We start from the raw sequence: 22,946 nt of genomic DNA, 5'->3' as shown, positions 1-22,946 counted from the left end.
AAATATGGAATACTAATCTCTAGAACTATAATTTCTCTTGAAGGAACAGAATTCCTCTCACGCACCCCAGAGTTATGACCAAAGTCTGTGTTTAACCAGTTGTTGTGATCTATTTCCAAAATTATCATCTAACCCTGACAGCATATACCTGTGGCCAAGTTGTAAGGGCTTCAGAACTGGGTATGTTAAAAAAAATTTTTTACATCCTTGCAAATAAAAAATTTAAACCAAAGACTAATAATATCAGCATATGAATGTTTGTAAGGTTTGAAAAATTATTCTTGCCATTTTCTCCAAACACATCTCATCCTTTCTGGGCCATTCAAAAGCAAGAAACATTTTCCTTTAGGTCAGACCACACCAATGTCCCAGGGTCTTTGTTTGGGTTAATTAACCTCACCAAATAACATCTTAAATTTGAGCATCCCCACCCCACCCCCGAGTTCAGGTTGTAGCTTTCTGGGCAAGGTCAGTTTCACTGGAGGACCGAATGAAAACTATGAACCTTCTTGCTAGAAAAATCCAAAGTTTAAAGGGTTCACAAACCTTAGTTCAGAAAAGTTGGCTCTAATAAACCAATGGCATTACTACCAACCACAAAGAAAAAATAAATAAAAGTGCAAGGTTATTGGACATCATGAACACCACACAAAAACATGCAGGCTGAAAAAATATGATCTGGTTGGCTGTCTTTAAAAATAAAATGACTGGGGGCTTCCCTGGTGGTGCAGTGGTTGGGAGTCTGCCTGCCAGTGCAGGGGACACGGGTTCCAGCACTGGTCCGGGGGGATCCCACGTGCCGCAGAGCAACTAAGCCCGTGCGCCACAACTACTGAGCCTGCGCTCTGGAGCCCACGTGCCACAAGTGCTGAGACCCACGCTCCTGGAGCCTGTGCTCCACAACGGGAGAAGCCACCACAATGAGAAGCCCGCGTGCCGCAACTAGAGAAAAGCCCTCGCGCAGCAATGAAGACCCAACGCAGCCAAAATAAATAAATAAATAAAATAAAATAAAATAAAAATGACTAAAATGATAATAATGACTGTTACTACTATTCAAAAAAAGAGGCAAGACAAAGAACAATTTTTACCCATTATTATTTATTCTCTACAATAATTTGTTAAAGAGTTCAATGATTTGCACTCAGAAGTTATATAGCCAAGAGGCAACCAAGTGTAATACAAAGAATTGGTCTAAAGTCTTTGCACTGAAGGCCATACAAAGTCTCTTGCTTCAGGGAAATAAGAATGAAAATAAACAAAAAGAACAAATAGCTCCCTAGGCTCCAGAATCTCAATAGAAAATAACATCAACAGTTAGTGAAATTTTAGGTGTTAACATATCATGGAAAACAGATCTTGTGCAAATATTAAAATTAACACCCAGGACTTTTGTACAGATGATATTTATTATAAACAATAAAATATATGTAATGTCTCAACTACAAACCTTTCATGTTGAAAGGGTCTCTAACATGAGTTGCTTTAATATCATGAAGCGAAAAAGTTTAAGAACCTCACAGTGGAAACAATCCAACACAGACGAACTCTAGTGATCAGACATTCTCTTTTAATTAATGGAGAACAAGGACAATTCGAAATTACAGAGAGAATGTCCTAGCTGTGGGTATTATGAGACAAGCCAACCTTCCAGACCAAAAGGCACTCACAGCTAGGGATGAAACGAACTCCGAACCAAACCAGCCAAGGTGGGGCTGGTTCCTTGAAAACAGTGGTTACTGTTCAGCTTCAGCAGCCCATGGACAAAGGAAACACCGAGCAGAAAAACCTTCCCTTCTCCTTAAACCCACCACTCCCCCTGTGGACTGGCCGCCCTCATCACTGCTGTGGTCAAGCACGTGGAAAGCAGGTCAGTTCCAGTTCGGAGCTGTCATCTCCCTACGCAAAGCTGCCACGTGGATGATCCAGACTTAGTATTTTTCCTGAGAGCCACCTGCCATACATCTTCAGGAGGTAACCTTGACCGTATACTTCCAGACCACTTCCTGACTAGGCTCCACTCGGGACAGACACTGACAGTGCCATTCCTCACGGGGCCAAACAGTTTTCCTTGGTCGACTCCTGAGTCCCCTCGCCAAGGCAAGAGGACCTAGAGCATCTCCACTGCTGGGCTTGGATCGGGGCGTGAGGGAATGTGCAGGGAGTCAGGCTTCTTCACTCCAGAAAGTGAAGAGAGCCCACGGAGCCCTCGTCAGTGTGGTGCGGGGCTTCAGGAGCCCGATTCTTGTGCACTGATTTCCCCTCCCCCTCCATTTCCTGGGTTTTTAAATCTTCTGTTCATTTTCTTAAATGGCAGGTATCCTACCCCGCCCTCAATAAAATAAAAAACAAACTACACGTTGGGGAAGACAAGTAGGGCAACATTTCTACGAGAAGAAATAGGCTTGAAAGAGCATGGCACTGAAAATGCTTGCATGACCAGTCTCACTGAGCGTGCTCAGGGGTGAAAGTTTAGCACCATTTTTTTTGCTTTTTTTAAACTTTAGAAATTAAACACAACTTTCAACATAGAAGACTTGAACAGGAATGAGTGTAGCCCTATGTATCAATACTGTTGTACAAATTGGAGGTGGGCGGTTTAGTCCAGAGCTGCCGACCACCCTGACATCGATCCATGGCACCTAAGAGCAACTGCCGTCACATTTATTTGCAACAAGACATTTATTATTCTCAGCAGCAGGAAATCACGAAACAAACCCTTCCTCTTCGGAAGCCTGTTTTCATGAACACCGCGAGGGAAAGGCGGCGGCGTGCAGGAGCCCAGCCCGCGCATCCAGACGTCAGCCGGCGCTTCCCTTGCCCGTCCCACACCCTCGCCAACAGCAGAGGACGGTGCCGAGCTCACCTGCTCACCCTTACCCATCTCTTCAAGAAACGAGACGCCGCCGCCTAGAACAGCACGTGTGTCGTTCCTCAGATTGTGCCCCTGCTCCCCCTCCCCCGTTCCTGGCAGAAGCAAACTCCAAAGACCCTTTGACTGGAGCATCTGCCCATTTCAGAAAGCCACACCACTACCACATAAACATTAAAAATAAATTAAAACATTGTGTTCACTGGGTTGACACCCAATCCGCGTCAAGAGTTCTCTAAACACGTTGTTGAAAGCCAGTGTATCACCCGTAGGGTCCTTTCTTCCAAGTGGCCACCTCTTCCTGTGAATCATTTCAGCAGTGCCTCTGTGACCATGTTTTCAAAGCGTCTTCCAAGTCCCCAGCTTCTATGAACTTTGCCACCATATGAGTGAAGAATAGGCAAGAGGGAGGAGAAACTTGCTGACAGGTATTTGGAATCAGCAACAACGAGAAAGGGAAATATGCCACATGAAAGTATGAATGACCTAGAATAAAATGAGCTATTTGGAACTCTGCCATGGTGGGGTGAAGATTCCCGGCATGTTAGACAAGATAAAGATTCACCTTGTTTAATGACACAGCTTTGTTCTAAAGTCCTGTAAGGACTGTAACAGCAACAGTTTTCCCACTTCTACAGGCAAACTAGAAAAGGAACTCCTCTGCTTAAAGGTCTCTCAGGATGTTTGCCTGAACAGAAAAACAGCTTAGAGACCCTGGGTTCTCTCCTATGCCGACGTGCCCTTCTAGAGCCCAACCTAAGTGCTTGTCTGAACACCTCTGCCCTCTGAGAACCTAGATCCAGCTATAGGCACTGCCACCAGTAGAGGAGTGAGGTAGCCGGGTGGTAAGGAAGAGGTCTCTCCCCCGACACTGCACGCAGCGATGCCATCAGGACCTCCCGCGGGCATCCCAGTCCATTCCTCAGCAGGCTACACCACAGCGCTCTGTTCAATACCAGGAGACTCGATGCAGGAAGAGTGCCAGAAAATCCAATCGATAGTGGGATGAGAATTAAAACCTTTGAGGCTAACTGAGCAATGAGATCTGCAACGCCATCCAGAGGGCTTCCGATCTCGAGGTGGGTCTCTGTCCAGGAGCCGCAAACGACTCAGGGTGCCCACGTTCGACCCTAACATGGCGTCCACTTATGAAGCATGGAGGTTGAGATCAACCCGTGGTATGCAATACACTGGAAGTTTAAAAAAAGGAATTTAAAATAACCTAAAAACGTTTCTTGTTGGTCTCCGTTGCCCAGACTGCCAGGGGAATACACCTACTCGATCTGGGGAGGCTGCAGGGGTGTGTGGGGGCTAAGCCTTCATGGACCATCAATTCCAGCTTCCACTGAGTGGCCAACACACAGGCAGCAGATCAGCAGCGGCACCTGCAGCCAAGGTCTTCTGAACCCACACGGAATTCTCACTCGTCATGGAGGAGCCCCAATCCAACGGAACCCCATACTGAGGAAAGGCTGAGATAAGGCTTGGGCCCCTCAAGTTCTGTTTCATTCGATGTAACCCCGCCCCCCTCAGTCGGCTGGAGGCAGACTCGGCAACGGAAGCTAGCATCATAAAATGGTGCAGTAATAAAAGTAACTGGACCAGGAAGAGGAGGCATCTGCTCCAATGATGTCATAGCCGTTGGTGGCCACGGGGGGGTGGGACTGGTCATGCAGCCGTGTGTCAGGAGTAATGATTGTAGAGGGGCGGGGCATGAAGAGTGCCATTCTGGAAACAGTGCTGTCGAGAAGCGATATACTCTGCGTAACTGATTGTCACCTTCTCACTTCGGTACCTGTGCAAGGAGACAGGAGAGGGTATTAGGAACCCCAAACACTGCATTCTGTAGTCACGCGGCAGAGAAAACCAAACGCTTATCCCACATTTTGAAAGAATAAAATGGAAGACCAAGAGCAATCTTACTTACAGAGAATGAGAGACGACGGCACAAGAGAACAGTGTTGTTATTACAAATGGACGAGATGGAAAAGCACACTCACAATTCACCCCTGAGAATCTGTTTTCTGCACATCCCACCTTTAAACACTTCATAGGCTTATCACCAGGCTGCTCTTAAGCAATCTGCTACTAGGGTCTGGATGAAGAATTTCAAGGTCAAATTACATGGGTAGCAGACTGGAAGATGGCTGCACCAATGCCCAGTGTAAAATGCATATCTACTTTCAGATTAAAATGTGATAAATTTGACAGAAATGCAACCTCAACTTGCAGAAAAGCAACAAACAAGTTATTTATAAACTAAAAGGGGCACAGATACCTAATTCTGGGTCAAATTCTGACGAAGCAGGTTAAAAGATCCTGGGACTATAGAGGATGGGTCTCACTTTCCAGATGAATATGCCATATCATATCACAGGGTCATCAGAACAGAATTCATAGCACTTTGGCCTTGCTCTGGAAAGAGCCATGAGTCAGGATGCGAAGCATGGGGTGTTACAAACCTATGGAGCCTACTACAGACCACAGGAGCTGGGTGTGACAATCCTTACCCAGAGCCATCTCTTTCCCACTGTAATCACTCCTCCACTGCAAGGTGATTATTCCTGAATTTTGACAGGGAAATGGCTGTTCAAATAAATTATAATAATAATGATAATAATAATGCTTTGTATTTGAAGATTTTTCTTTTTTTGGAATCCAAAGCATTTCAAAAACACGGGGTTATCTTCCAAATAGACCTGTGAGGTTACGATATTGATTATTCAGCATTTTACAGATGAACAGGCCAACAGAGGTCCACAGAAACCCCACAGAAGCTAAACCTTTCAGTGTTTCCGATTTCAGTAGGGATGGGAAGAGGACTGACATCTACTGACCACCTACAATGTTGCCTGGCCCTGGACTAGAACTTCTTCATACATTACCTTACCACACCCTGAAACAACCCCAAGCCATTATCATTCACCTCTTACAGACGGGAAATTTTTTTTTTCTGCTCAGAGAGGTGGAAAAACTGGCCCAGGTCACACAGCTAGGAAGTGGTGGAGCTGGGACTCAGAGTCCAGTCCATGCATGTTTTCCTACACTAGGCAGCCTCCCCATAGACGTATTAGCCGCAAACAGGCAGAGGCGTTTCCTTGGAACCATTCCACCAACAGGTCACCTGACTACATGTGATGACTTCAACTGACCCTGGACTTCTGCACTGAGAGCCTTTTCTCCTGCCTCCAGCCTTCCCGCTCAGCCTCCCAGCAAGTGGGTCTGACAAAGACGCCCACGACCTGCTCAGCGGCGACTCTGCTCCCGCTGTACGGGCAGCTCAGCCGTGGACACGCCCAGGGTGCTGGGGAGCCGCTGCCTTTGCTGCCACTGCTTACTCAGAGCTTCACCCTCACCCATGCTTCTTTGGTTTAGAGACGTTAACAGAGAAAATTTTTCTCTTCCCCTGTCTGTCCAAAGTATCCTCCATCCAACCCCAACTGAATTAAAATGACAAGGAGAATAAGACAGTGGCTTACCTGGTGAGTTTGATGGTTTTTCTGAATTCACTGGTAATCGGAGCCTTAAAGCCACCTTTCCTGAGCAAGGAGTCTATCGTCTGGATCTGATCCCAGTCTGAGGAGAAGGCAGGCACACTGAGGTCAGCGCACAGCGACCCAAGAATGGGCCGTGCTCTAACACCACAGTGACAGAAGCAGCCAGGTCTGCTGCGGGCAGAGCAAGCCTGGGCACCGCCCCACGTCCCTGGAGCCCCACGTCCCTGCCTCACTGGCAGTCCAAGGAGAATCCGAGATGTGAGATGACGCCCAACACACGTCACTATCGGCTGTCCCCAGGCCCCCTGCTTCTGAGTCTTTCCTGTCAGATATGATCCCAGTATAACTATCTAGGAGCAAACATGGTCCCAGCGTAGACCAGCTTGTTGGCCTAGTACTGTAACCAGGGCTGTTCTGTGAGAAGAGAGAATTCATACTCTGCGCTTGTATTCCTTCGTGTGACCTTCCTTCGTTTCGATGATTTCTAGGAGTCGTTTTCTACTACAGAGACTTGGCAGCAGGAAGGAAACTATTCCTTTAGGAAGGATGGGAAGGTGCTCACACATCTACTGCTGTGTTGTTCTTGAAACATTTTCAACAGATATAACCAAATATATCAAATTGAAGACCAAAGAGAACCCCCTAAATTACTGCAGTAGGTGCCTTGATTTTTTAATTCTCCCAACCAGTTTCAAATGGCAAAAGTGCTTGAGTATTTACCTATATCATCACCACATTTCACTCTTAGTAAGTAACTCCTGGTGTGCCTCCTTGGACAGAAATGCCAGATTTATGATCTCAATGAAGTGGTGAGAAGGCTTCCTCCTTTTTACGCCATATCCTCACTGCTTTTGAAAAAGTTTAAACACAACCACGATGGGAACCAACAAGGCAAGCCCTCTCCACATTATTAGTTCACTGATAGACTGAACCGGATATTTTTCTCTCCAGGTTCACACCTAACACATACATATTATTTTCAAAAAACAGACCAGTTCCAAGAAAGAAAGAAAACTGGGTCGTACACCAGACTGCACGAGCAGCATTTTAAGGTATTCTTGTAACTATGCTTTGAAAGAGAAAACCTGCCCGACCCATTTCCTACCTTTCATGTCCCACTGTAAGAACTAAGTACCTACTGAGTTCTTTCAAAAAAAACAGGAGAGATTATGTTCTACATTCTTCTAATTGTAACACTGTGTAGTAACTCACGACCCAAAGGACAAAACCCACTAATACGGGCAACCTCCCTTTACAATGAACTCCAGAATATGACCAACTTGATTGCTGGAATTTTCCTACAATTAACCACTGCAGTTTTGGGGGCCAAGAAATACTACTACTCACTGCAAGTACATGAAACGAGCAGCTGGGCACGGGAAGTCTTTACCCCTCTTCTCTTCCCAGCTCCTATATCTTTTGGGGAGTTTCTCGTTCTTTAAGAACTTGGTAGATATGGGGAGAGGAAGAAAGGCACTCATTCGTAGTTACAGTCAGGCTGAAGGCAACACACTCCACTCTCCTGCCCTTTACTTGGCAGCAGTGTGAACAGTATAATTCACAGAGATTCCATTTGTCCAACTCACCTTGTTCCTTTGCGACCTCAGGTAAGTATGTGGCTGTACGTTTGACGCCTTTTTCATTGATGAATTCAATTCGAATCCCATGGACCCCAACCTACAAAAACACACAACCAGTAAATGGCATTTACTCACTCTAGTGGAACTTCAATTATCCTCATATAAATCGACACTGTCCCCTGACCAGCTTGACCCAGGGCTGAGAAAAGTGGAGGCTCTTGCCTTTCATGGCTTACTCTCTCTCTCAGGCATGAAACTGCTGCTTTAGGGAAAGTGAGAGTCTACGTGCATCCACCTCTCTGAGAGTACGGAGGCTATAAAAATAAATGCTCTCAGCAGTTCATCCAAAGATCCTGAATATTCCACCTTTAATCTGCTCCATTAAAAGAACATGCCACAGGGTTTTGATCTGGGTTCCTGACTCTGCACACATGGCTCCTGATAAGGGCTTACCACAAAGAATTAGGAATGTTCTCCTTTATCCCCATTCCTATTTCTTATTAGACAGGGGAAAAGGATGTGGAACAGAGTAGACTGGGAAGAATGGGAGAAGAAAGCCTTCCCATTTCTTCCTCCTCCTAATACCGTAGCACCTTTTCTGTCACCCAAGTTGCCTGCAATTCCTTCCAAACTCAGCTTTCACATTCTCAGACCCTCACTCAACGAAGGAGATACATTACCATGTACTAACCCGAACCCAAATGCAACGAGAGATGCAGAGTTCCAAATGCGGCTGTTCTCACCTCCCAGTCCAGGTGATCACTGGCATCCTCAAAGTTAGTAAGGAGGGAAACAGAGCAGAAAAGCTTAGGCAGCTCCTCTCGGGTCAGGGGGGGGAAGCGGCTGTCCTTAAGTGCACTGGAGGGGACAGAAAACAGAAGTGAGGCTGCTCCGGAGCTGGGAGCTAACATCCTGTGCCGACTGTTTACAGCTCTTGAGCTCTGCAGAAAACATCCACTATCCATCAGCCCGGACATGCTGGAAACAACCTGATGCCACTAACTGCCTGTACTTGGACTGGTCAGTGACTCACCAGACTAACTGCCCTACATTTCCTGGTGATCCCAAAGAGAACGCTCGGATGTCACCACTCAGAAGAGACAGGCAGTGTGTCTCCATTTTTGCCAATAATCTACCAGTCTTACGTGCGGTTGCCGTTACCTGGTTAGCGTGTATTCCCTGAGTCCTGAATGAAGATTCATGGCTGAGAAGGTCCCAATGCAGCCACGAAGCCGCTTGTCCCGCCCTGTCTTCCACGTCACAAAGAGCGGACTGAAAGAGCAAGCACACATCAATCAGGGCAGGCGACAACCCTGGCTCTATCCCTGTTCCTCTGTTCTTCCCCTCAAGGATGGTGTTCTGATGCGGGCTGTCTGAAAGGCTCTGCCCTCCCTGCCCTCTCGGAGCCGCGCAGCCCCAGGGTGTAAGTGGAGAGGAGATCGCCACGAGGCACGAGAAGAAAGGCCCCTGCTCACAGCCTCACTCCACTCTACCACCACGCGGACGTGCCGTTTTCTTCTTCCTCTGCCCAGGACTCAACTCTTTCTTCTTCTAGTTCTCCATGTCTTTCTCCTCTTGTTTACTCTCTTTTCATGTGTCTATGCTCCCAGTTCCACCTTCATGAAGACACACGGGGCCTGCACACCTCCTCCGCTCAACCCCACATCGTGCCCGTCATTATTTCTGCCTCTCCTGCTCATAAATTCCAGAAAAAAAGAAAACGTCTCCTCAAGAAGGCTTATGCTTGGGGAACTCCCCGGCAGTCCAGGGGTCAGGGCTCTGCGCGTTCACTGCCGAGGGCTCGGGTCCGATCCCTGGTGGGGACACGAGGATCCCGCAGGCCACGTGGCGCAGCTAAGATAAAATAAAAAGCTTATTCTTAGCAGAAGTTAACCACTTTCTAGGCCCAAGTCATGCTGCATTAGGCTACATCCGATCGACGCTGACAGATGTTTTAGGCAGAGGTTACAGGGCTGTCCCCTCCTCCTGAAATTCCTCCGTACTCCTATGCCCTTACCTCTTTGATTCCTGAGTTAACACTTCTCAAAAGCAACCTACATTGTTTAAGCTATCTAACGGTGATCATTCTTACAAAGCAGGCTCTCCCACCTACCCATCTTTCCCTTCCAGTAAAACACCTGAACACCACCAGCCAAAGTTAATGTTCCAAAACCTGCTCCAAAACCCTTCAAGAATTCCGCTGTCTCCACACCCTACACGGCTGCGGCCACCACCTGCTCTCCAAGCCCATGTCCCTCTCCTGCAAGGGACACACCTGATCCCACTCAGATCAAGGCTTAGACTCTCCACCGACTCAGTCAGGGTTCTTCTGGTCACGGTATCGCACGGCCATACTTCCCTACAGAGTGAGCACATTTTTCTCTGCATTTCTTCTCCTCTGACACAATCACAGGAGTAACTTCCTCTCCACCTCTGCCCAGACGGTGTGTGAACACTAGTTAGCTTCTGTGTGTGATCTGCCAACTCAAGTCTTCCGAGAGCAAGGACTTTTTCTTCATACTCCTCCATTCCCTGCCCAGTGGGGCTATGCACCGCCTCAGTACGGCATTAACAGTCGTGGGATGATGATCAGTCAGTGAATGCTCTAAGAGCATCTCCTAAAAAAATAAAAATAAAAAAGCAGCAGTGCTCTTTAAAGCCACCTCAAAGCTGCTTCCAATTGAGAAAGAAAGCATTGGCATGAGCATCTTCACTTGACTTTACCCTTTACACATATTCCTTATTAAGGTCATTGACACCTCAAGGGGACTTGGGACACATAACAGAGTCTTGAACTAAAAACAGTAAAGCAAATTCTGACATTGCTGGTGGGGTGCCGGCAGCCCCATGGGGCTGACAAGGAACCAAGTGAGGGGACCCTTGTTAAGAGCGTCTCAGCTCCACTAAATGAGCTCCTAGTCTCCCACCTGGCACCCAGACCCTGGCAGGTCACTTGGGCTTCAACGGTGCTCGGGTCCACAATGGTGTGATGGTATGACTTCTCCACGTGAGAGGTTAAATGACCTACCCACTGCCATCTGAACCAACAGAAGACCAAGAACGAAACCCTCCTGATTCCCGGACCATTGCTTTGACAAGCCAACCACTCCTGCAAACACAGCCTAGTACCCTTCCATTACTGAGCCCAGTGAGAGTTCTAGACATTGGCTGCACATTTCTCATCATCCTATTCCCAACAACCTTTGCCCGAATCATGTTCAGCTTTTTGTGAGTAGCAGACTCTCTCAAGAGAACGCCCCCGACAGAGGCGTCACGCCTTGCTCAGCACCCCCGACACGCGACCGCTTTACTCACTAGGGGTCATTGGTGAATCTAGGAAGGCGTGGCTGTGGGAAGCCGTAGAGGTGACAGTAGAGGACGTCGAAGCAGTAGCAGCACATCTCTGCGGTCACCACCAGATTCTTGGTGGTGCCGGCAGTTCCGTTGGGCCTGGGGAGAGGGCTCAGCGCTCCCGATGCGGGGTTCATCCGTGTGATGGGAGGGTTTCCAGGTCCCAGAGTTAAGTCCGACACGTTCTCGCGACCACCGCCGCCGTCCACATGCTGGTGGTTCTGAAGAGGCCCCGCACTGGAGCCGGGGACGGCGGTGGACTGGCTCCCGTGACCGTGCGTCCCACCTGCAGACAGCTTAGGCTTCTTAACCCCACAACAGCCTGCTGCCAGCTTGGGCTCCAGTGGGGGGACGCAGCGTCTTTTTCCCATCCTGAACCAGTGCTTGAGGTCTGGAATGCTGCGGAACCCTAACCCAGAAGAGAACACGCAAGCGTTAACTCAAATGGTTAGCCGCAACGAGAACACAAAATTCAAAGAGAAAGGGTCTCCGTGGAGAGGGCAGGAGCCATCAAATTCTCTCTTGCCCAGGTCACACTGGTTGCAAAGGGCGGCAGACCAGTGGGCTAGAAGACACCCTGAGTTCCAGACCGAAGGCGCCTAACCTCTTCCTCAGGGGCAGCTATTTTCCATTTTCCATAAAGGTTATCATCGCCACGGACGGAGGCAGGCCACAGGCAGCTCCCTCTTGCCCAGGACTCCCTGGGCAGGAAGAAGGGCGGGGTGGCAGCCAGCGTGCAGCTGAATGGGGATGTTTCAAGATCGACTGGAAAACTGCACTTGACCTGTCGGGCTCCTCATCAGGACGCTTTCTCTACCTTTTTAGAGGCTCCAGGCTGAACCACCCTATTTTTAAAGGACCCCAGAGGAACTTCCATGCTTTCCCTGTTAACCACATCCTCTCCGCATTTGCCTCATCACTAACCTCAACTTATCTGTGTAATTTGAGCCCCGGACCTCCGTGGAGACGAAAGGCAGCGGCTGTTCTGACGAGAGCACGCTTCCTAACGCCGGGCTCCCCTCCCACCTTTCCGTCCTCACAGCTGTCCTGCGCAGCCTTACTCATTTTCTTTGGTTCTCCTCTGAACTCACTCCAAGTTCTACACCTCTGTCCTTTCCAGACCCCATTCAGAAAAAGCTACAACCTAGCAGAAACCTTTATTCACACAAATGACCCAAGCTTCACAGCCTTTTTGTGAGGTAGCCATTTCTGCCCTGTCATAGTAAGGCAGACAGATGCAAAGCCATCAGCTTACCAAAATGTGGCATCAGATGGCCCAGGAAACCGGAGAGCCCCAACTGATTAAGGGGAGGAAGGAATCTTTTCCCACTAAATTCTTTTTCTCAAAAAGCCTAAGGTAAAGATATATAGCTATAACGTGACCAAGATCCTTTCTGTTGTCTGTGTCTGTAATCAGCAGGCTCAGGAAAAGAGATCCTAGTTATTTCCATGTCGATGATACCAAAGTTTGTAAAATTCTGCGGACTTGAGAAAAGTACACTTTGTTTCTCCTCAAGTCATTACCTGTTAGTTGTAGCCCTCCCACTCAAAAAACATATATAATCCCTACCTAAAATTTTCCCTGTGGTTTGAACACGTAGCACACAATTGCCTTTTAGGCACTGCTCTACTGTATAGCATTTTGATTGTAAATTCTACAACCTTTTACATCAAATTAGATGCACGTACCCGTTTGCAATGCTGTAATTTCTACAAAAAACAACCTGCCGCTTTAGGTTGAATGAGATACAAACATTTCACAAATATTGCTTATGTTCTTGATATATGCTGACCCCTAACAAACACATTTTTGTATCTAAGGCAGTTCTTCGGAAGATGAAAGTTGTCTCTAGCAGAGGAATAACAGCTTGCATGCTTCAATGTCTGGCCTGAAACAGGGGCTTCTTTTTGAGAAAGCCTCATGCACTTGATGCAGTAAAACCTCCAATGACTAGATCGTTCCTGAGCACGGATATCACTGCCTTGTTCGGACTGTTAAGAGAGGGAGAAGATCTCGGTTAAAAATGCTGCCTCCAGGGCTTCCCTGGTGGCGCAGTGGTTGAGAGTCCGCCTGCCGATGCAGGGGACGCGGGTTCGTGCCCGGGTTCAGGAGGATCCCGCGTGCCGCGGAGCGGCTGGGCCCGTGAGCCGTGGCCGCTGAGCCTGCGCGTCTGGAGCCTGTGCTCCACAACAGGAGGGGCCACCACAGTGAGAGGCCCGTGTACCGCAAAAAAAAAAAAAACAAAACAAAAACCTGCTGCCTCCAGAGCCAAATGGCCTGGGTTCAAATCCTGGTTCCTCCAGGATTAACCTCTATGCCTCAGTTCCCTCAAACTGGGAATAACAGGAGCACGTGCCTCATGGGGCTGTTAGGAGAATTGAGTTTAATATGTGTCAGCGGCTTCCATACAGCGTCTGGCATAAAGTCAGCTGCTCTTATCACCTGCTCCCACCAGGATGGAAACTCCCGGAAGGCCAGGACTTCGCCGGGCACTCAGGGCTTAGAGCATCGAACAGGTGCTCTTTAAACAGGATTTCAGTGAATCCTCAAAACCACTCAGCAAGGAGGACCACGTTACCATCATTTTACAAAGGAGGAAACTCAGGTTTAATGAGCAAGATAATCTGCCCAAAGCCAGACTGCCGCTAAGTGGCGGAGTCAGGATTTGGACCACAGTCCATCTGTAAGACTCCAAAGCCTGGGTCTTCCTACCAAACCACAAAGAAGAATGAGGCCTGCCAATAATATCCATTGGATTCAGTCCCTTTCCTAAGGGCATGATTAAAAAAAAAAAAAAAAAAAGATCAAGGGTATACTAAAAACTAAAAGAATAGTTTGCAAAATCTTGCCAACAAAAATGGAGCAGGGAAAAAAAAAACCCAAAACCTAGGCCCAAAGCCAGTATCTCCGCCATCCCCCGGACAATCATCAGTACCCCTGCCATTGCCCCTTGACTCCACAAGGGATGGCACTGCCCTCTGAGCTCTTACCTGACTTTCCACCTTGTGCATAACTGTGTGCAGGGGGTTTAGGACCCGTGTTGAATGAAGCTGAGGGCCCATCTCTCGAGAGCTAGAGTTTTAACAGCACCAACAGGGCCCTGAGGCTCTGCCTCTAGAGAGTCCCAAAATCCAAAGAGGCAAAGAGGAGGGATAAAATAGGTTAAAAAAAGAAATCTTTCCTCATTCTCCTTACACCAAAGCACACCTGAAGGAAGGGTGAAATGTCACGAGATAGTGGCAACTCAGGTGTTTCTCTGCAGGTGCTATCAGCTACCTGACTGTGAAACATCCTACAACAGAGCAATAGAAGGGATTTTCAAACCGTGCCAAGGCAGGTGAGCTCAAGCCTAGGAAGGTTCTGCCTACACATCACGTACTATCACTGACCTGCAGTGGGGCATGATCACAACCGACACCAAGAGAATATATTTAACAATTCCCCCTCCGCAACTATGATTTGTAATCAGTAGACCACACCCAAATCTTGGGGTTCCTTAGGCCCGAGCTTTCTCTGGAGGCCACTAAGCAAACAATTCAATCGATATTCTCAGTTAGTGACCAAAGGCAGAGTTAGAGACCTTCTGCCTCAAAAATATATTAGAAGGCATTTCCTTAAAAATTTGTTCCATAGGGCTTCCCTGGTGGCACAGTGGTTGAGAGTCCGCCTGCCGATGCAGGGGATGCGGGTTTGTGCCCCGGTCCGGGAAGATCCCACATGCCGCGGAGCGGCTGGGCCTGTGAGCCATGGCCGCTGAGCCTGCGCGTCCGGAGCCTGTGCTCCGCAATGGGAGAGGCCACAACAGTGAGAGGCCTGCGTACCGCAAAGAAAAAAAAAAAAAAACCCTTGCTTTGTAAACACATATATCACTAAGACCCTTCGGAGCCTTCCGTTGGTTACTCTTCCAAAGCTAAACTCAAGGGCCACTTTAAGGGCCAACGGTAGTGATGTCATTTTCCTACTGTCTGTCCACTTTAGAACGAACAATGAAAAAGAACTAGTTAAAACTGGATTTCCACCAGATGGAGACAATACCCATACTTCCACAAAAAGCTGGAGGAAGTAACAGGAATCACTGTTTTACCTCTTAAGACCGCCTAACCTAGCAAGTGTCAAATGAAGTAAAGTTGCTCTCACTGTTGAAAAAGTCACCACACCCTTTACCTGATGCAATATTCAAGGGGTCCTGGCCTTCATGAGGGTGCACAACAAAGGCACCTCTCCGGCCCCCTCTGTGGGAAAGCTGAGCAGTGCGTTGTTGATCTGGGCCGAGTGGCCTACAAAGCCACTTAAATTCCAGCCAGCAATGAACTCACCAACACCTTTAGTCTCAGAGGCCGAGTTGCATTTGTCTTTTTTCTTTCGCTACACCTAACACAGTGCCTTGCACATGGTACACACACCAACAATCTTATCTACAGACCTCCCAGCAATTCCATTTAAGTTAGCCTTTCTAATAAAAAGAATATTTATGGCACAACCTGACCTTCAGATACTCTTGTTTCACTGTGAGGTGCTGACTGTTGAGTGTGTCAGAAGCTGAAAGTGACCAAAATACAAGTATCTATTATTATCAACAGTGTCAACTCAGGGAATTCCCTGGCGGTCCAGTGGTTAGGGCCTGACACTATCACTGCTGGGGCCTGGGTTCGATCCCCGGCTGGGGACCTAAGATCCCACAAGCCTCGCGGTGCGGCCAAAAAAACCAAAAACAAAAACAAAGCAAAACACAACGTCAGCTCTACTCAGCCCAAACCAAGGAATGGTTTAATTCATAGCAAGGTGGAGAGCCAACGTGGACAATTCATTCTAAAAAACACGTCAGGGCTTCCCTGGTGGCGCAGTGGTTGAGAGTCCTCCTGCTGATGCAGGGGACGCGGGTTCGTGCCCCGGTCCGAGAAGATCCCACATGCCGCGGAGCGGCTGGGCCCATAAGCCATGGCCACTGGGCCTGCGTGTCTGGAGCCTGTGCTCCGCAACGGGAGAAGCCACAACAGTGAGAGGCCTGCGTACCGCAGAAAAAATAAATAAATAAAAAGAAATAAAAAACACGTCAAATATCCCCTACATTAACTTCTTGGTTTGGTTTATGGTGGTAGCTGTCTTCTCAGCTAAAACACAGTAACTGGTCAGTCCTAGACTTGGGCGCGGGTGCTGTTTTTTGGGGGTTTTTTTGCGGGTGCTGTTTAACTATAGGTTGCTCAAGGCTTTCCTTCCAAAGGACACACCTAGTTTCTAAACAGCATTTGAAAAGAATTTTCTTTTCTTTTTCAAAGATGGGGTGCTTTAAGAGCTACCCAAGGGAGCATTATTTGTCTGGAGGGCAATTTACGATTTCAGGGGTTAATACACAACTATACTCCAATAAAAATTTTTTAAAAAGGAGTTAATACAAATGATGTCTCATAAATTGCTGATGTTATAAACATAAACAAGGTGTGGAGACCAGTTCTGAGGGGAGGATGTGAGGACACCCTGACAGATGTGGCTGGCTGGGCAGGAGGGCCTCCCTCCCTTGCTGGGGGTCCCTTCCAAGGCTCCTAAGTCCACTAAAAACAACAAGCTGGTGCCTTCCCAGAGCAGCTCCCATCTTCGGAGGACACAGCCCAGGCTTTGGGGTTACTGTCTAGGCTCAAATACCAAATCTGACTTACCAGGTACAAACTCAGGCAGGTTGTCACACCTCTGTGGACCTGGCCTCCTGCTACCACAGAGGGCTTAGTTGTGAGCAATTCACTAAGACATGAAAGGCATCTACCAGTTCTCTGGCACAGAACTACTATTTATTAAAGCATCTGCTATTACTAATACTAGGACTACCTTTACCAATAAAAGTAGGGTTAGTTATATAAATAACATAGCTCTGAGTTCTTACAATTTCTAGAGGGATAAATGTCCTCATAATAAAATTCTATTAAGAACTACCATGTAGGCTCAAAGATATTATTTTTAAAAAAATTTTATTGGAGTATAGTTGATTTACAATGTCATGTTAGTTTCAGATGTAGAGCAAAGTGAATCAGTTATACATATACATATATCCCCCCCACTTTTTTTTAAGATTCTTTTCCCATATAGGTCATTACAGAGTATTGAGTAGACTTCCCTGTGCTAGACAGTAGGTTCCTACTAGTTATCTGTTTTATACATACAGTAGTGGGTGTACGTCCACCCCAATCTCCCAATTTATCCCTCCCCCGCTTCTCCCCTGGTAACCATAAGTTTGTGTTCTACAACCGTGACTCTACTTCTGTTTTGTAAATACATTAAAAGATCATATTATTGGGCTTCCCTGGTGGCGCAGTGGTTGAGAGTCCGCCTGCCGATGCAGGGGACACGGGTTTGTGCCCTGGTCCGGGAAGATCCCACATGCCGCGGAGCGGCTGGGCCCGTGAGCCATGGCCGCTGAGCCTGCGCGTCCGGAGCCTGTGCTCCGCAACGGGAGAGGCCACAACAGTGAGAGGCCCACGTACCGCAAAAAAAAAAAAAAAAAAAATCATATTATTAACATGGGGTTATTACTCTAATGACCTTGATGCTTTTCCTCTTTGGAGACACATGCTTCTAATAAGTCATCCGCTGTTTTTTTCATTGTGAGATGCCAGAAAATACAAGGAATGTTGGGCTGAGAGTTGTGCACAGTTCTGTTCTACAAGGGTCCTCTTTTAAGCTTGCAGCCATACACTAAAAAGAAACTACATTTGCTAAATACGTTGTTATTACAGAAATCTTGATATATATTGAGTACTAACAGAACTACTGAGTTAAAGTAGTTAGATTTCCAACAATAACCAGATTAAAACATCTAGAAAAGTCTGGAGGTGGAAAAAAAATAGAGAGAGAGTCACCTTTTGAAGCCTCAAAACAGCCTATGCAGGGGCATGACCTTATAACATAGAAAATGGATTTGGAAGGTAGGCAAAAAGCAAAGAAAAAAGGGGTCTCTGCATTTTCTTCTGTTATTATTTACTGTCCGGATGTCTATTCAAACCAAGCTTTACGCAGAAGGGAATAGGCTGCTGTTTCCTTTGTGACACAGAGTTGAAGTGAAATTCAATTTAATAATTATTTGAGCAGTGAAACGGCACCTGAGCTATAACTCTGGCCTACTTATTATGGAACTATTCCAAGAAACAGATGAAAGACCCACACACATTCTGGTCATCATTTCAAATAATCATTTCTACACGAAAGCCCATCATACACACATAAACATCCAAAACATTTGCTGTGTGAAAATCTTCCCTGCGAAAAAGAGACCTACCTATACAATTGCTTTTAAAATTTACAGATTTAGAAAAATACGCAGTACTATACACTTTCATGTCAACTTAGCTTAAGGAAAAATATGGCCACAAGGAGTCAAATGCTCTGTTTTCTTTTTAGATCCCCTCCCTTTACTATGTGAGCTGTGGCAGGGTGCCAGATCCTTCTGGGTCTCGGTTCTTTCATTTGTAAAATGAAAATATTTGTCCTCTACCTTCCTCACTGAGTGGCTGTGAGCCTTCAGTAAGATGCGAAGCAATCTGGAAAACTCTCTTACAAGTGTTTGCATACCATTATTAACAAACTTGAGGGGAACGCAGCAGTAATAAAAATTTTTCCAGAACTTGGTTTATATGTAGACTTTTAATTATTTTTAAGAAAACAGTATCACCCTAGCAGATTCGGGGCAAAATGTTCCAAAAATCTCTGAAGATTATACCCATGTGGAAGACACCCAATAATTGACCTTGACAGGAACTGCATTCACCTACAAGTTATGATCTTTGTCTTTAAAAAATGCATAATTTGGGAAGGGGTGGGAGGCGGACCTTATGTACACGAAGGGTAAGTGTAATACTACACCACCATCTAGGTCACTCTAATGGGATCATGGAAAATAAACTTGTCTTTACATATAAAGAGAGCAAGTGGAAGGATTCATCAGCTTTAGGACACCCTCATGGAAGCAGAATAACAGAAGCGAACAAAGTAAACCTACATCCTGAAGTCCTAGCAGAGGCCTAAAACGAAAAAAGAGAGCAAAAGCAACAAAATTCTAGTCTAAGTATGTCCAAGGTAATACTCACTGAAAGCAGAAAGTTTGTATTGCCAGGGGAACAGCTATAACAGAGGAGGGGAGCTATTTTGTCTCTGAAATGAATTTTCTTCCTTCCGATTCCATTCCTTCTTCCTGTACCTAAGATGGAAATGCAGGTGCAGTGAATGAACAAAGTCAAGGCAGTGCCGAGGTAAGAGATGGTTTCTGAAAGACTACAACTCAACAGAGCAACTTCTAGAAAGAAAGAAAAAAAAAAGCTAAGGAACAGGCTTTCTTTAATTCAAAACATTTCAAAATCTAAACATAAGGCAGCAAGGGCAGCCCCATGCACAAGATCATCTCCTCCCTGGTGCCGTCACCAAGAAGGGAGGACAGGGGGGATCAAAGGTTTTATTGAACCTGAACATAAAACACACATTAAAACTTCCTCCACCACTAATTTAGATCAAAACTTGTTCTCAGGCCAAGATACACCATTTCAAGGTTCTCCACTGGTTTCAGAATACAAACAGATTCCCAAATCCTCTGCAAAGATGGTGCTGAAAGATTACTGGACAGCATGCCAGGGTCCTGAGGCCAGGCCATCTTGTTATCCCAGGTGGAGATGATAACTGCAGGTGAGAGTCACCCATCCCACTCTTCGGCTGGCATAAATCTCTTCGTAATCTCTTCACCAACTCTCCCCACCCCCCAGAAGTACAGATGTGAGTTATTCCCAAAGATGTAAACAGGAGACTCCAGGCCCCACCCACTCTATCCTAGGAGAGGGCAGTGAAAGAGGATAGGCCCAGAGGGATAAGGGTGAGGGAGTGTAGCAAAGTGAAGAGTTCAGATCAGGACGGGGGATGGAGGAGGGCGAGGAATGAAGGGCAAAGCTCACAGCCTGGGAAGGAGGGAGGCATAAAACCCACAAGAGTGTCAGGTGGAGGGATGATGGAAACGGGGGCTCTGCGTGGATAAGGAAGGACAGAATGAGGGTGGAGTTGGGAAGAAAGAGAAGAAGAAGAGGCGAAAGCGTGCGTGTGACAGAGTTCAGCAAGGAAAGGGCGAGATCCAGTGGGGAGAGGAGAGGCCAGAGCGGGGAGGGACCAAACAGGCAGAAAGAAAGGTGAATGGTAAGGAAAAGGGGGTGGAAGGAGAGCGCGGGGCGCCGAGAGTAGTGGTGGGACGACCCAGCGACTGGTAGGGCAGCGAGGGCCGAGCCGCGGGGGTGGAATCCAGACGTCGGGCGGGGGAGGGGGCGGTGGGACTGGGGGCGAGGGCCGCCAGGCGGCGCCGGAGACCACCAAACTTTACACGACCCGAGACTGCTTCCTGGAGGGAGTGCAGAAAGGAGCTGGAGCCTCGCCCGGGCTCGCCTGGCGGCCCGGGGGCAGGGGCGTCCGCCCACCCCCCCTCCCCAGCACGCCTCCTGACCCCCCTGCTCCCGGCGGGCACACGAGGCCCGCAGGCCCCGCCTGCCGCCTCCTTTCACCGCCGCCCGGGAGCTCCCCCCAACGCTGTCCCGGGACCCTCTTCCCGATCCCGGGGGGACCCGCTCCCCGGCCCCTCCGGTCGCCCCGGGGTGAGGAGGCCCGGCGCGCACGGCGGCATCTGGAGGGAGGCCGGCCCGGCGGGCACGGGGAAGGAGGGAGCGGCGCGGACCGAGTTTCCCACCTTTCCTCCTGGCCCAGACGCAGCCGGGGCAGACGGAACCTCTCGCGCTCTGCCTCCTCCTCCTGCTTCATGGAGCCATGCACCTGGGTGGGGGCTCCCGAGAGAAGCGGGCCGCGGGCGGGCCAGACGCGCGGCGCGGACGGGGCGGAGCCAAGAAGGCCGGCGTGGGGCGGGCGGAGGAGGAAGCGGCGGGGCGGCGGTAGCGGTAGGAAAGAACTGCTAAAGGTATTCCCCGGGGCAGCTGGAGGACTGAGCCGAGCCGGGACCCGAGTCTTCCGGTATCCCAGCAGCCACCGGAGGCAGTGAGGTAATGGAGGAAGAATGTAGGGAGTCCTCCAGTGGTCCACACGCCCTCTAGCGAGTCGCCAAAACCATAGAGATTTGGGAGTCACCGGAGCACCACCCCGCTACTGTCACGTGGACTGACTCCGTGCACATTATTGGCTGGCGCCGACTCTACGGGATTGTATTTAGGAGGCTGCTTCCCACTCTTCGGGCCGAGTCCCCGGCAGTTGGAATAAAGAGGGCCGGGTGGTGAGGCACCGAGAGGAGGCCGGCCGGCTGGTTTCTCCCCCGAACCCAGGTCGCTGAGCGGGCCGAGCGGAGCGCCCGGCTGTCAGGCCGGCCGGCGCAGTGCACGCCGGGCCTCCCTGGCTTCTGCGAGCGAGCGCAGAGCGCGCCGGGAGTTGTAGTGTGGGCGGCAGGGCGGCATTGTCCGCGACGCGGCCCAGATGCCGGCTGGGGACGCCAGCCGGGGTGTCCCGGCCTCGCTGCTCCGCCCTCTCCCGCGTTAGGACCCAACACTCACCTGCCCACGGCTTTTCTACCCGAGCGCCCACGCTCGCGTCGTTTCCCCCGACCGGGCCGCAGCCTTCGAAAGCAGCCAGGAAGGCGCAGCTCAGACCAGCTTTAAATGCAGCTGACCCACTGGCTCCGGCCAGGCCCGCGGGGTGGTGTTCTAGGCTCGGCCTCCAGGCCAGCCTCCTCGTGGACGGGAAGCGGCAAACTACACCCGGGTGGTGCCAGGAGCCCACCTGTCCGACTTGACCCTGTGCGTCCCCAGCCTGGAGACGACTCAGGTGGAATTACCCACAGTACAGGCTTAATTCAATAGGTCGACTAAGCACATTCCTCAGCACTATAGCAGGGCAAGAGCCTCAAACAGAGCCCTACAAAAAAACCCAGTTTTTAAAAATTAGGAGTAAATCATTTTACTTTCAAATGCTTGCTATCTGATTTGACGACTTAGCGTTTTTATTTTAATTACAGATGGATTTGCCCTAAAAATCTTTTATTTCTTCCCTGCTCCCTCACCCTAACCACTCCAAACAAACCGTTTAGGCCCTGCAGTAAAGGCATGCCCTATTTTAAAGTATTGCCAGTCTTGTTAAGAACACACACTCAACCCCACAGGTTTGTTTATGCACAAAGGAATCCTTAACGTGTTTGCCTTCAAGGAGCAAAGAAAAGTACCTAGTAAAAAATGCAAATCATATCTAACAGTGAAGCTTTCCAGCAAAAACCTTCTGCTCTGGAATGCATAATGTACTAAAGCATAATAAGATCTACTACTACAAGACTTTTAGCATAATTACCTGTAGGCAGCAAACACCGAGAGTGATTGGTGCCTCTTGGACCTGGGACTCACAGAGAACCTGGCAAAGCACAGCAGTGGAAGAAAGAGACAATGATGCCTTGCAGAACGGGAGGTCGATTTTTTTTAAGCCATCTATAGCAGTCTTCATAATTCCTGTCACAGTCTTGATGAGCTTATCTGCTCTTGAGGCCCACATTGGCCAGTTTCTAACCTCTGTTGGCCTGAAAAACTACAAATTAGATGATCACATGGCCTAGAGCCAGAAATGCAGGAGGCAGCAAGCCAGAGTTCATTTGTTTGTTTCTGAATTAGAAGACCAAATCCTGACTTTAAATAATCAGAATAAAT

General features: G+C 48.4%; 1 protein-coding gene across 4 annotated transcripts; it reads right to left on the bottom strand.

Moving 5' to 3' along the window:
- Positions 1-1,082: 1,082 nt before the first annotated feature.
- AMMECR1L (AMMECR1 like) lies at positions 1,083-21,277 on the bottom strand. Of its 4 annotated transcripts, XM_060106870.1 has the most exons (9): positions 21,002-21,277; positions 19,374-19,483; positions 11,265-11,709; positions 9,111-9,221; positions 8,693-8,807; positions 7,956-8,046; positions 6,603-6,719; positions 6,352-6,448; positions 1,083-4,667 (listed from the first exon to the last, which is right to left on the bottom strand). In XM_060106870.1, exons 3-9 carry the CDS (start codon positions 11,669-11,671, stop codon positions 4,556-4,558), a joined length of 1,050 nt encoding a protein of 349 aa, XP_059962853.1. In that variant the 5' UTR covers positions 11,672-11,709; positions 19,374-19,483; positions 21,002-21,277; the 3' UTR covers positions 1,083-4,555. The 4 variants fall into 4 exon arrangements, with proteins under 4 accessions (XP_059962853.1, XP_059962849.1, XP_059962851.1 ...); XM_060106866.1 differs by lacking the exon at positions 6,603-6,719; XM_060106868.1 differs by lacking the exons at positions 6,603-6,719; positions 19,374-19,483.
- Between the last annotated feature and the right edge of the window lie 1,669 nt (positions 21,278-22,946).

Source organism: Mesoplodon densirostris, chromosome 8, assembly GCF_025265405.1.
Source record: "Mesoplodon densirostris isolate mMesDen1 chromosome 8, mMesDen1 primary haplotype, whole genome shotgun sequence".
Lineage (NCBI taxonomy): Eukaryota > Metazoa > Chordata > Mammalia > Artiodactyla > Ziphiidae > Mesoplodon > Mesoplodon densirostris.
The sequence above is the reverse complement of the archived record's forward strand: the minus strand, read 5'-3'. Positions and strand labels throughout refer to the sequence as shown.

Excerpts from the sequence above, each read along its gene's own strand:
- AMMECR1L (XM_060106870.1), bottom strand. The coding sequence starts at position 11,671 with ATGGGAAAAAGACGCTGCGTCCCCCCACTGGAGCCCAAGCTGGCAGCA. Across the intron at positions 8,808-9,110 it reads AGGGAATACACGCTAACCAG|TGCACTTAAGGACAGCCGCT; the intron begins GTAACGGCAACC and ends TGTCCCCTCCAG. Across the intron at positions 6,720-7,955 it reads TGAGGTCGCAAAGGAACAAG|ATAGTTATACTGGGATCATA; the intron begins GTGAGTTGGACA and ends GTTTGCTCCTAG.